General features: G+C 37.2%; 1 protein-coding gene across 4 annotated transcripts in view; it reads right to left on the bottom strand.

The window, feature by feature from the left end:
• LOC107310795 (protocadherin Fat 4-like) overlaps positions 1-14,347 on the bottom strand; it is a 41,730-nt gene that overhangs the window by 10,512 nt on the left and 16,871 nt on the right. For all 4 annotated transcript variants that reach the window (XM_015856778.2, XM_015856777.2, XM_015856774.2 and 1 more), the window contains exons 18-31: positions 14,001-14,258; positions 13,609-13,707; positions 13,329-13,501; positions 12,278-12,426; positions 11,170-11,477; positions 10,350-10,619; positions 9,458-9,595; positions 8,668-8,881; positions 7,515-7,673; positions 6,212-6,363; positions 4,867-5,035; positions 3,037-3,245; positions 1,240-1,419; positions 868-1,087 (exon numbers count right to left, since the gene is read on the bottom strand). In XM_015856778.2, the coding sequence (XP_015712264.1) occupies positions 868-1,087; positions 1,240-1,419; positions 3,037-3,245; positions 4,867-5,035; positions 6,212-6,363; positions 7,515-7,673; positions 8,668-8,881; positions 9,458-9,595; positions 10,350-10,619; positions 11,170-11,477; positions 12,278-12,426; positions 13,329-13,501; positions 13,609-13,707; positions 14,001-14,258 (2,698 nt within the window). The remainder of the gene's footprint in view (positions 1-867; positions 1,088-1,239; positions 1,420-3,036; positions 3,246-4,866; positions 5,036-6,211; positions 6,364-7,514; positions 7,674-8,667; positions 8,882-9,457; positions 9,596-10,349; positions 10,620-11,169; positions 11,478-12,277; positions 12,427-13,328; positions 13,502-13,608; positions 13,708-14,000; positions 14,259-14,347) is intronic.

Below are 14,347 nucleotides of genomic sequence, written 5' to 3' on the forward strand. Positions count from 1 at the left end.
CGTGCCTACATGCTAAGTTCTATAAGAGGCATAACTGAACTTATTCAGGCTCTAAGGTAGGTGGACTGAGTGGCATGTAGATGTAAAGAGAAATCAAATTTTCACTGCCAAAAGACGTGGCAGTGATTTTTACTGGCTACTCTTGTCCAAAACCACCTCAAAGTCTGTTTGCATATTGGAAATACAAGATCCTAAAAACTATATTCACGTTGCTCTTGATGGTATAAACAACAACAGCAACTTCTAGTGCCTGCAGGCTTTGGACCAGAGGTCTCTGTATCACCATCTTTGTCACGCTGAATGTAGTGGCAAAAGAGGTGCTCTTCTCAGCTGTGATCGCAGCAGTTAAATGTGATAGGAAGCACAGACCAGAGTTCTCTGCTGCTGTGGTTCACAGTCTGGCACACCGATTTAAGATGAAATTAGGGACAGTATACATTAATAGCTTGTACAGAGATCTGAGGTTTCAGAGGAGGTGCTGCCTGTTGTGCTACTTCTACTACAGAGGTAAAGGAGTCCAGCACAAAGGTGAAGACAGCTCTTAAGTGGTCCATGGTAGTGTATCAGTTCCCAACACACTTGTGATGCTTCTAGTAGCTGCGAATTGATCACAGTCGACAAGCCAAAGAGAGGTGTAATTTAACAGCATTTAGAAAAATTGTAGTTTCTACAAAGAAAACTGCTATTCAATAATTTTGAAAGCTATGTGAGCATAAATTATTAAAATAGTAAAGCAGGTGAAAATGAACCTTCTTGGCTTACGTAGGGAAGACTTGGGAGTTAACATATACGAGGCTATTTATGTTTTTAGCAATGTACACAACAACATGACAGTTCTCCCAAAGCAGTAAGAGAACCCCTAGTTACCTGTAAGGCTGTAAAGAATAAAAGCATTGTCTCCTGTGTCTCTGTCCGTTGCTGTGACTTTCCCAACTATGAATCCCACATCCACATTTTCATTTACACTGAATGGAGTCACTGGATTAAATACAGGTGGCCAGTCATTAACATCAGTGATCTTTATGACAACTGTGCAGTAACCCCTTTTCTTCTCAGGGATTCCATCATCTTCAGCATATATTACAACCTATAAGTAATATGATTTTTTAAATGAAACCATATAAATAGATACTTGCATTACGATTAAAAAATCTGGATGAGTTTTAAACTTCAGGGTATTCTTAGAAATGTAAACCTGAATTCTCAAATCACTTCAGCTTTAAGAAAACAAAAGCAAACCTGGTACTCTGTAGGTTCGTCTTCATAATCAAAGGAGACAGTGGAATACAGAATTCCAGTTGCTTCATCTATCCGGAATTTTGTTCCATCTCCACTGAGAATGCCATATGTTAGGACACCATTTCTACCCGTATCGTTATCCTGAGCTATCAGGTGGACAATCTCGGTAGCAGGCAAATTCTGTCAATGAAAAACAAATCGATGCTCTCATGGACTTTGGCTAGCTGCAATTTCTTGAAATATGTGAAGGGGGAAACAGACACTGCATACACTGAAGAACAGAACTATTTCCTCAGTCTGTGTCTTTTCTTCAGAAAAAAAATATTACCAACACATCAGATGTTGATCTCAAGCATCTGACATGCTGTTAAGGAATTATTAATAATTAATAATGTCTACTCCTTCGAAACTACAGAGTTGTTATCAACTTTGAAGCCATTTTTTCCTCTCTGAACATTAATTATTCTTTTCAAAATAAATGATCCAATTCTTCCCTTTAAAAATGTTATTTGCATCCAGATTGACAGTAAATATCAGCATTTTAATTTCAAGGCCATTTGAAACCTGATCTAAAGTTATTTGATCCGACTCTACATCCAACCATTCTTTCACTGTAAACATTTCATATAGAAATCAATTTTTAAGGTTTGGCAATTTGCTTCCAACTCTTCTACATTGAAGTGACGGGGAATGTTAAAAATAAGTATAATATTTAAGTGTAGATTTAGTTAAACATTAGGAATTGACTAGATGTCAAAACCAGTTGTGGTTGTTATGGACAGCGTTTTAAATCAGCCAGTAATCTCAAACACAATGTATGTGCTCCCTGAAACATAAACCTCATCAGTGTGCTGGATTTTTTCTGTTGTTTTTGTTTTTTTAAGTAGCAAGCAGATTAAAGCTTAGAAAGAGTTGAAGAGTGAGATGTAGCTTAGATCCTTTTGCATAGTTGTGACTTCCATTGCAGGCCATTGTAACATAATACCAACAGACTGAAATCTAGCTTGCTTTCTGCAACCACTTAGTGGCGAATCATAGCAGATCTGCTTGCATGAGAGAAGTGCACAAACCTAGAGAAGACTTGTTTCTGTTACTTCCATGCAAGAAGCTCTACTGAATCACAAATTTGTAGGGGTTGGAAGGGACCTCCAAAGGTCATCAAGTCCAGCCCCTTCAAAGCAGGCTCCCTACAGCAGGTTGCACGGGTAATTGACCAGGCAGGACTTGAATATCAGAGAAGTAGACTCCACAACCTCCCCGGACAGCCTGTTGCAGTGCTCCGTCACCCCCACCATCAAGAAATTCTTCTGCATATTGGTGCAGAACTTCCTATGCTCCAGTTTATGGCCATTTCCCCTTGCCCTGTCCCCACAGACCACTGAAAAGAGATTGGCCATGTCCCTTTGTCTCCCACACTTAAGATATTCATAAACATTAATAAGATCCCCACTCAGTCTTCTTATCTCAAGGCTCCCTTACAAAAGACTAAATGAGAATCAGATTGTAAACGCACATAAAGATGTTCTGTAAATGAAATGCAAGATGGGAATGGCTACTTTTTATTCCTGTCATGGAGCCCTTTATTAGTAAAGCATTCACTTTTTCTTCACTACATCCTCACTTCTAGACCATTCTCTATGTATTAGGATTTTCAGGTTGAAATAAACCTTAAAACACTGTACGGCAGAACAGTTCCATGATGTTTACGTATATTCTCAACACAATAGTTCAGTATTTGTTTTCATTACTACTGTGAGGGTTCATTTTTATGACTCAGTTCAGATTATGTTTTCTTACCTCTTCCAGCTCTTTTTCTAATAGAGAGAATGTGAAAACTGGAGGGAAATCATTTTCATCAATGACTTCCACATGCACGGAGACTTCATTAAATATGCCAGCAGTAGATGAATCTGTTGCTCTCACATTGAAATCGATTGGAAAATCTTCCACTGTTAATTTCTTTCTTGTTCTTATGATACCAGTGGATGGATTGATAATGAAATATCCTATTAAAAACAAGCAAACAAACATAAGTTATTCTGGTTTTATTAATAAAAACTGAAGATAGAAAGCCTTCAATGTAAGCTATACGTAATTTATACATCTTATCACAGGTTACAGTACTCTTCCAAGAATAAAATAAAGTTAAGCATGGATTTGTAAGAATATCAGATAAATCCAGACCTACAGTTAGCAAAAACTTAGAATTAAGTCATTATGAAAACCAGTGGGGAGAAGTTCATTGCACCACTTTCTGTTCAGGTGATCTTCACCTGTTCTTGTTTCAGCAAGCAGTTATTTCATTCACTATGAATTCCTGTTGTGACTGAAGATGAAGGAATGTATCTCTGCATTTATCAGAGTCTCGACAACTTGAGTGGAACCACAGCTTCAAACACTTCGCAGCAAGATCAAATGTAGCCACTTTGCATTTATAAGGCAATATTAGCTCTATAAGCTAAAGGTTAAAAAAAACAACGTCAACAACAACAACAACATAGCACTAAATACCAATTCACTTTATCCCATATAAGCACATTTTACAGTCATGTTTAAGAAAACGCTGCTGAGTAAGGTGAGGTTTGTTGGTTGGCTCGTTTGTACACCAGCCAGAAGGTTTTATACTGATTTAAATCATCTCTCTCCAGTCACTGTACCTTTATGCCTGATCAGGTACCACCTGATCTTCATATAGCAGACAAAAATAAATAAATAAATAAAACTTAAGAAAAACCCATTCAGCCAGTGCAGTCATGTCTGTAGCACATGGCTGTAAACTAATCTGGCAAAAAATTCCATCATACTCACACTTGATCCATACTGAATTTACAGATCTGGTTGAGATACACCAAACACTCAATTCCACTATCCATGTCATTGATGAAGATGTTAAAGAGCACCGGTCCCAAAACAGACACCTGGGGGACACCGCTCATTACTGGCCTCCAGCTGGACACAGAACCATTAATCACCACCCTCTGTCTGTGGCCTTTCAACCAACTCCTGATCCTGATCAAATCCACATCTCTCCAAACTGGAGATAAGGATGTGGTGGGGCACCATGTCAAAGGCCCTGCTCAAGTCCAGGTAAATGACATTGGTCGCCTTCCCTTTGTCCACCAATGCTGTCACTCTATCATAGAAGGCCACCAGATTAGTTAGGCATTGACCTTCCCCTGGTGGAGCTGTGCTGGCAGTCTCAGATCACACACTCATTCTTCATGTGATCAAGCGTGTCATTCAGGAGGATCTGTTCCATAATCTTCCCAGGCACAGAGGTGAGACTCACTGACCTGTAGTTCCCCAGGTCCTCCTTGCTCCCTTTCTTATAAATGGGAGTGATGTGACCCTTCCTCCAGTCATCTGGGACCTCACCTGACAGCCAGACTTTTCAAATATGATGGAGAGCAGCTCAGCAACCACCTCAGCCAGCTCCTTCAGTACCCTGAGATACATGCCATCTGGCCGCATAGACTTGTACTCATTCAGTAGCATGAAGTGGTCTTGGACTTCCTCTGCCCTTACAGTGGGGTTGGGATTTATTCCTCTGATCCCCACCTGGAGGTTTGGGGATGCAGCATTCATGGAACACATCCTTTTCCTTGTTATTTTATGTGAAGAGCTTACCCTTTTGATCTCCAGACACAATGCTGTATACCACAGGGGCATTATACAACACAGCGATCTGTACAACAAATGTATCTGGCAATGTTTTCTCACTCAGAGGTGCAGGCTGGTAGACTGCTTCAGAGAACACTGGGAATGAAATGTTGGTGGGAGCTACTGTTACTGACACCTGCAGAGAAGAAGACATGACCACAGATGTTACACAACAGAAATCTGGAACTTTTTCAGTAAGAAAAAGCCTAGGATTACTCCATGCTGGGTTTGACACCCTAGTACCTGTACATTAATGAAAGTTGTTTAAAAAAAAAAAAAAAGTAATAATAATAAAAATAGAACAGCTGGCGATTTCACCAGTTTAGTTTCAGTTTATCTTTTTCCTAAATACAGAGTGGAATTCCAGCTGTTCATATATAGTTGCTCACATTTTCAAGTGAATTTTTTTGTCTTAACAGCTCTCAAAAAGATAATTTGTAATAGATGATTCCACTGTAGTTTGCACAGTCAGAACAAGGATGGATATAATTGATGTTATGAAAAACTGTGCCAGGCTGTAAATAACGCCACTAGTCCACAAAAATAAGGTCAGTTTCATTCTAAATGTCAGTCAGCAGCTGTACAGTGCTTTGAAGAACAATGGCCAATGGCTCATAATTGCTTTAAGGTTCTGTCTTTATCCTTATGCATTTCTACTATTTTTATTTTTTTTTTAATTTTGCTGATCTCTGATATGTAGTGGCAAAAGATCACAGGCAGCAAAAAAAATATCGTTGTGTAAAAAAATATATTTTTTTCTTTATCATATTTGTTTCTCACTTTTCATTTTAAAATGCATTTATTTCTCATACCACGAGAAAGTAAACAGGGATGCCTTATTTGCTGTCTCCTGTTCATTATACCACATATTTCCAGCATGTTCCTCCTAACTGTCCCACTTTTGACCTTGCACAGAGATTTCCATTCCTCTAAACTTCTTCCCCAAAGTCCAGAACCTCTGTCTTTCTTGCATCTTTTCTGAAGAGGAATGATCAAAACAGTGCAAAACAGATAATGTACCAAGCAACTGCTACAGCAGCATAACTTTTTAAATGCTATAATAGCATACCCTGTTTCCTGAAATATGTATGCAATGCTGACATTCCAACTCCTCTTTGCACACTTTTGTCACCTTAATACCTGTTACCTGTAGTTACACTCAGTTTAGAATAAAGCAGCATGGTGAATAAACTCTGTAAGTAGACACTATAAGAAGTAAGAATATATATGCATATTCTTATATATATATATATATATATAAAATAAATATATAGACTATAAGAAGTAAGAACATATAAAGAATATAAAGTACCTTTACAGAATTTGAAAGTGGTGGCAGACCTGAATCCGTAGCAGTAACTGTCAAGGAATAATACAGGGGAAGAGCCTGTTTGTTTAAGTCTCTTGTTAGTGTGAGTACTCCTGAGGTACTGGAAAGATTAAAGAGGCCTTCTGAGTTCCCATCTGAAGAGGGGAAAAAACAAGTATTGGATAAGTTCAACAGAGCCAGCAGAGACCAGCGACGGAATTATATGCCCAAGACTGGGGAGACTTGAGTTGAAAACCTGCTTTGTGCATTACCTGAAACACATACAGATGAAGTATGAAGTCTCCCCTAATACTGCATTTGAGCTGGAAGGCCCTTCTCAAGCCCCTAGTCCAATCTCTCACTCAAAGCAAGATCTTGAATGAAATCAGTATGTTGCTTAGGACTTTGACTAGTCTAGTGATGAAAACCTCCAAGGGTGGCTTCTCAGGCCAGTTTATTCCAGAGCTCAGTTATCTACATAGAGAACTTTTTTTCCCCTCTTACATTCAGAGATGAGCTTTTTTCCCCTCAAGATACAATGACAGTCAGAAACTTTTGTTTCAACAAAAGATATCTAATTCTTATGTCATGAATTCCTCACCTCAGTGAGGAGTTTAGCTCCATTTTCTCTGTAATCTTTTCTTAGGTATAAGAAGAAAGACCCATGATCCAGTTTTTCATTAACTGCTAGTACTTGTTAGATTCTTTGAACCTTGTCTCCAGTCACAAAGGCCTGGAATACGTTATCCGTCTCATGGTGCTGTGAGCTGAGCATGTTAGGCACTGAGTCTTCCAGGTACTTGCTTAAAGATTACAATGCATACTTACTGCATGACAGCTATAGGGACCATATAGACCATATAGAAATGGTAGATGCAATTAAGTGGTATAGCTGTTGGAGCTCCGATATACTACCACGTGTCAGTACCACCCAAATGTGCCTGCTGTATCCAGCTTTTCATTAGGATTCACATTCAAGGCAATGCTGTAAGTGAAGCCTAAAATTCCAATTACTTCTTTAGGACAAGAGTATCCTTCTTTGTTTCTATAGTAAACGTTCACTGGAAGCCATTATTCTGATCAGTTTTTTATAATACTACAATATAATCTCTCTTAAAAAAAAAGTCAGCTTTATGCATAAATACTTTAAAACATTTGTCTCACACTCATTTCTATCAATTTTGAATGTACTTGTCCAAGATGCAGTTTTGTTGTACTTTTCAGGTTATTAATTCCACACAAACAGTTAATGGTTTGGTAATACACAAGTATCCTAGTAATAAACATGAAGTTTTTCCTAACATACCTGTAATATTGTAGAAAATGCCTTCATCATAACCTTTACTTTCATCTTTTGCATCAATATCTACCACAAATGTGCCAGCTGTAGAATTGTCTAGAAGGATCTGGAAATACGAAGGTTTATCAAATATGGGTCCTTCTTCGTTGACATCTTCCACGATAACTAAGAAAACAAGGTCCACATCTGAGTGTAAATGTGAATTTCACTGAAGAATATACAGGCTATTGCTTCATCTCATGTAAGTCTCCACAGTTCCTCTGTACCAAGTTTAAATTCTTTCAATATAAACAAAACAGCAGCTTTGTTTTCTTAACTTCAAAACAGCTATCCTTTGTGGGTTAAATTCTTTACAGTTCAGAAAATACTTTCCTCCCAATGACTTCACTTCCAGCTAGCATGTTGTCACTACTGTCTGTCATGAATATTTCCATCTCATAATTTCCTTGCACTCCTTTTTTGTTCTCTCTCATCTCTGGCTTTGACTGAGATAAGGTTGGTAAATTTTGTGTTGGTACATGACCTGGCACAGTACAGCAATGGAGTATAACTGAAGCAGGCCCTACAGTAGTATAAATAACACAGAAAAAACATTCTGTGACGAGGATCAGTACTTCCAGTCATACAAAACCTAGGGCTGGACAAAGATGCAACTTCACAGACATCTTCTGCTGTAAAATCTTCATGTAATATAGTTTGGGTGGGGGGGAGGTAGGGAGAGGGGAAAATGGTTGTTTTGTTGTTTGGTTGCTGCTTTTGTATTTAAACAAAGTATAATTATTTTAACAATATTTTCACAACTCTTAAAATCAAACATTTTTCACCAGTAAAGTAGTAGGCTGTCAGTAAACACATAAGGAGGATGATTGTGAAAATATTTTCAATCAAACTGTCAAATAGTTATGCTAAAAATTACACAGAAAATTTGTGAGGAAATTGAAGTAAAGAATGTCAACATGTATAAAAAAAACCTTCTTTCTGACAAAGCCATTAAATATTTTTTTGAGAAAAATTTCATGTCCATAATTAAAAGGTCACAATTATTTATAATAATCTACTTTAGCTGAATGTATTAATACTGAGGACTACCTCTGTGCCTTACAATCACATATGCTGAAAGAGAAACTAAGGAAAACATTCTGTAATAAAATAGAGCTACCTGTAATGTTTGCTGTGTCTTGGAGATGTGGCTCGCCAGGATTGAAAGCTTTCAGTATAAGTGTATAATGGGCACAGCTTTCATAGTCCAGAGGTTGCACTGTTGAAATATTTCCAGAAATTTCCCCAACATGAAAGGAAGTATCTCCAATAATAGTGTAATGAATAATGGCATTGTACCCAATGTCTTCATCTGTAGCTGTTGCACTCAAAATCTAAATAGGAAAAAAAAAAAAAAAAAGCAAACATTGACATCAGAATGAAGAGAATGGCAAAGCATATGCACTAGTATCTATCTGTGTCATGTTTACTGTCTGAATCACTCACAAAACCATTAATTGCACTGCTAAAATACTGACACAGCATATAGCAGGACAGGTAACAGATGTCATAATCCAGGGTGTTACCCCTTTCCTTGATTTGTGCCAGTCATTACTTCACATTCACAAGGCAAATGTGGAGCCAGAAATTGATATACTAAGGGAAAATAGAACACCTTAAGAACAAGAGGATACTGGGTAGGTGACCTAGCAAGGCTTACAGCAGGATGCCTGTAGGTCCTCTGAAAAACAGACCTGTACCAGCACCACCACTGGGGTAGAAGGGGCACGAAGAGAACTTAAGGGAGATCCAGTGGAATGGGCACTCCACTGTCATATAAAATGAATACACTTTGATTTTACAGACTCCATACACTCAACAGGCATTCACCAATGCACAGTCATCGTAGCACCACTTCCAAGTTTGCATAAGGAACACTACTACAGAAGAACACTCTTAATGCCACTTACCACGTGTGGAGGATCATTCTCTTTCACAGTCACTGAGTACAACTTCTGGGAGAGCACAGGTGGGTTGTCATTCACGTCTTCTACAGCAATGCTTAGAGCTAAAGTTGCAGATAGCGGTGGTTTGCCAGAGTCAGTGGCCTGTGAAGAAACAAGTTGATATTAAATACAGCACGGATATATATGGATATAAACTTATTTCAAAATAAAAATTCTGAAAGGAATCTTTGTCTCTGAAAACTTCCTGCTGGGTCAGTTATCACTAAGTTATGTTGGTCTAACTCTGTGCTTGCTGACCTGAATACCTTCAAAGAGCTTCTTGCTTTGCTCAATAATTTAATCAGTTGTAAAGGTCTCCTTAAAACACACTCAGGCAATATGGCAGGTGCTAGAACAGACACTCATATGTGCAGACCTTAACTTGATTAATAGCAGAAGATAAACTGAATAAATGCTTACAAAGTATATGTAAAAATGTAAAGTTTGACCCGAGTACTTTTTTTTAATATAAATCTCAGATATTTAATGTCTAAATACAACATTATACATTTCGAAGAGTGGATAAAAGTGAGAGGAACGGACAAAGCTGGACTGGCAGTACAGTACAAGAAATATAGTTGTGACTGTTGTACAGTCTAAAACAAGTTCATGGATGCTTTGCAGATTTGACAGCAAGATACCATGCGTCTGTGATCTTTAGGATCTGAAGTTCTTGGGTCATTTATTCAACAATAACAATTTACACGGCAGAAAAAAAAGTTCTCAGTAAAAAAATAACATAAGAAATACTGAATGAATTCTGATGGAATTCATGAAGACTGAGATTTTTTTTCTTGCGTGTCTATCAGTTTTATCTTGAGAATTTTGCAAACTTGCAACAGATTTCTCAACTTACTATTATTTTCAGCTCATAGTTGTCCATCATTTCTCTGTCTAAGGATGTTCTTGTCATTAGCTTGCCTGTGGTAGTATTAATATGGAAGGTTCCAGAAAAATCATCTTGCAAAGAATAGCTTATAAATGCATTATCTCCTACATCCAGATCAGTAGCAGAAAATGTTCCCAAATCTAGAGGAGCTGCATTCTCAGGAAGAGATAGTTTTGTTTGAATCGCTTTTGAGAAAACTGGAGGATTGTCGTTGATGTCATTTACTCTCACGGTTACCTGTATTTAAAAACAAACATGCAAAGTTGAAACTTGAAAGTTGTAGAAACAGTATCCAAAGGAGAACATTTTCATTTCAGTCTACAAAAATTTACTGAGAAATTAAACAAACAAACAAACCCCACCAATAACAAAGAGGGTTCCTAACTTCAGCATTTGAACATTTTCACAACCTCAGCATCTCAGCATTTATTTAATTTATTTTAATCCTCAACTGTAACAAGTAAGATAAATGATACTTTAACCAGAAGAAATGAGCAAAACTAATAATTTGGGGGCTTTTTGGCAAAACTATGCACAGGTTCAGTTCAGCGTTAATCAGTTTCTTTGGTTATGAGTTATTCATAGAGGAACCCTTTGGAAGTGATGCAGTTTGAGAAGCTGCCAAGATTGTAGGACTTCCTCAGGAAAAACAGAAATTAAATTCTACAAGTCTCTTGAAATATTCATTCTTACATAATCAATGACATTTATCCCGACTTTTTTTTTTTTCCCTTTTAACATTCTAGTGGTTTTTTAAAAAGACTATTAAAAATGTAACACACTGTACCAAAGCAATAGCTGTATTGGGTGGCACCACAGAATCAACAGCTTCTACCACGATGCTGTATAGGTCATCATCTTCTCGATCTAGCGTGGCAAGTGTCACAATGTCTCCTTGGTCACCAATAGCAAACTTGTCAGCATGTGATCTCAAGAAGTATACTACTTGTACAGCGATGCTTCCAGTCAGTGCCTTCACAGAGCCAACAAAAGTCCTAACTGGTTCCTCTTCTGGAATGCTGAACTCGTAGCTGGAGCTTTCAAAAGCCAGACCGAAGCCAGTATCATTTACCAGCAGGTAGACAGTGACAGACGCTAATGAGAGAAAATCATTCATACATTAAAGTACAAAAATAACAAAGCTGCTGGCGAAATAATCATGCCCTGTGCCCTATTTCCCTAAATATTTTGGGTAGTAATAGGAATTGTGAGAAACTAGCACATAGGAAACAGTAGCAAAAAGAAAGTAGAAGTCAGAAGCAAAAAGGAATGATATATGATACACAAAATAAAATGACTTCTATACATAACCTTTAATACTTGAGTGGAATTCCAGAGCAACTACACTTCACTGGTAACAATACTGCTCCCTCAATAAGTAGGAAAGCAAGGAGTTCAGAGGATTTGATTTTTTTTCCCTCTTATTCTAAATATATTGTAAAAAAAGAAAAATGACATAAATAAAACCCAATGAGTTCAAATTCTACTTAGATTTCTCATCCTATTTTAAGAAAATCAGTAGTTCCTTTTGGTCATGAAAAATGCAAATGTTTCCTAAAAATACATGAAAAAAAATTTAAATATTTTTTAAAAGAGTTAAACTACACTGGAAATTTAAATGTTTCTACCTCTAAGAAAATAGAAGAAACACATTTGATACAGGTTTGTTTGTTTTGAATACTAGGAGCACTACTGGATCTATCCTCTTCAGGTTTATTAAACTAAGCTCTCTGCTTATCAGACCACCTGGGAGGAAATCAAAGAGTGAAAAGCAAATTTTCATCATTGCTAAAACACAACATGGATTCTAGCTCTAATTAATTTTGATTTCATTGTTGGTAAAGGCTACATTTATATTGGAAGAAAAAAAAGCAGAAGGTGAAAACATAATTAACCATTTGAGGCAAGCTGAGGAACTCCATTGTCAGCAGCAATAACCGTCACTGTAACAACCGTGTCAGCTGTGATGTGGGCCAAGCTACTGGTGAGGGTGATTTCTCCAGTACGGTTATTTATATGGAAAATATCAGAATGGTTCATTAAGCTATTTTAAAGAAAAAACAGTATAATGTTCATGTTAATGACACAGAAAGTATCCCTTAATTTCCATTACTTTTGTAACAAGCAACAAATAGTATTTATTTGTAAATATAAAAGAACCAACAAATAGCATTTATTTATACATATTTTAAAAAATGGCTAAGAAACATACTCCAGCAGCATTAACCTAGGTCCATCTGTCTTTTTATTCCCTAGAACATCTTCCACGCTAAAGAAAGTGAGAATTCATGCCTTCACTTCCCATTAGATCTCAAGCCTTTGATCTTCCCACAAATATTAAGCAGACACTGTACACTCAGCTGCATATTCTACAATGTAAGAAGAGAAGGTGACTTTCTCTTGAAGACTGCAGATCCTACTTCCTGCACACTCTCATGGGTAACTGGATTGCTCACAAGAACAAGTATACATTTAAGGTAGGATGCTATCTCACAGATAAAACTCCTCTCTTTCAAGACCCTATTTTTAAACATCCATAGTTTTTTGACTCTTTCATCTTAAGGACTTCCTAATCTATACTTTCCCTGTCAGTGTACCTAGATATTTTCAATAGCATGGGGTTCATCCAGGAATCTCACTCAATTATATAATTCCTATGCATAGCCCATTATGAATGTTGGTATTTCCTGATCTCTTCCTCTCAGTAAACAGAATATGTATGAAAATATAGTCATTCCTAATTCTTAATGGTGCACTCATGATTTGAAAAGTTAATAAAACACACATTAATGTATCTCCTCTTCCCTAAGCTTAAAAATCATTACAGATTACAGCACTTGTAAAAAGGTCTTATATTTAGGTCACCAGTAAACATACTCTATGAGAAATAAAGACACCCTTCTGTTTCTTTAATAAAACAGACTTATTAACCTCATAGAAATTTACCTGTATGAAATAACAGAATTGTTCCCGGTGTCAAGGTCAGTAGCAGACACTGATAGTACAAAATCTCCTTCTTTTGCTGTTGCTACACGTATGCTGGCTGAGTATTGTGCTTTTGTAAACTGAGGGACATTATCATTCACATCTAATACTTGAATGTTGATGTATGTGAAATTCTGGTATGATGACAGGAAAAAAACATGACTCAGAAAATTCACAAATACTGTATTTTTCATTAATAAAAGGGTGTTGCAAGAAAGCATAATGTGGTCCTCTACATTACCTGCCTTTGAGGCGTTCCATTATCAGATGCCACCAACAGCAGCTCATATTTCTCTTTGGTTTCACGATCAACATAGCCATGAACAAAAATGGTTCCATCCTAAATAAAGTAATACAGTTTAATATGCTGATCATTTTGATAACTTTTGCAAACCACATTCTCAAAGGAGATGAAGGTTTTAAATCATCTGTTCCCATTTGGACAGAAGCAATGTATGACCAGAATGTCTTAGCTTTTAGATCTGGGCTTATAATTCCAAACTTGTCTGCGAGTTGGTTTTGGTTTCATGTATAGTAGAACAGTTACTGCCTATTCTTTCTTCCTGATGAGGACAATTATGTCAAGTAACTGGCTGGAAAGCAGTTTCCATTTCAGAATATCCAAGCCCTTACCTGCTGGATGCCATATGGGTTATCCCCATCCTCAGATGATAAGTAATAAGTTATTCGTGCATTCTCTCCCTCATCCAAATCAGTAGCAGTTACATGTCCAACCACAGGAGAAGGACCCAACCTGTAATCTCCCTCCGGAAACGCAAAACTGTATGACTGCATCTGAAATTCAGGGTTATTATCATTGACATCTAAAACCGTGATGTGAAACAAAGAACTTGAATTTAGACCATCCTTCTCAGCATCAACAGCCCATACCTGCCAAAGGAAACAAAAGTAGAATTGTCTGCATTGGCATTTTAATGAGTTAATGAAGATACAAAAAACAAACAAACAAAAAAAAAGCG

This window comes from Coturnix japonica, chromosome 3 (assembly GCF_001577835.2).
Source record: "Coturnix japonica isolate 7356 chromosome 3, Coturnix japonica 2.1, whole genome shotgun sequence".
In the NCBI taxonomy this organism is placed as follows: Eukaryota; Metazoa; Chordata; class Aves; order Galliformes; family Phasianidae; genus Coturnix; species Coturnix japonica.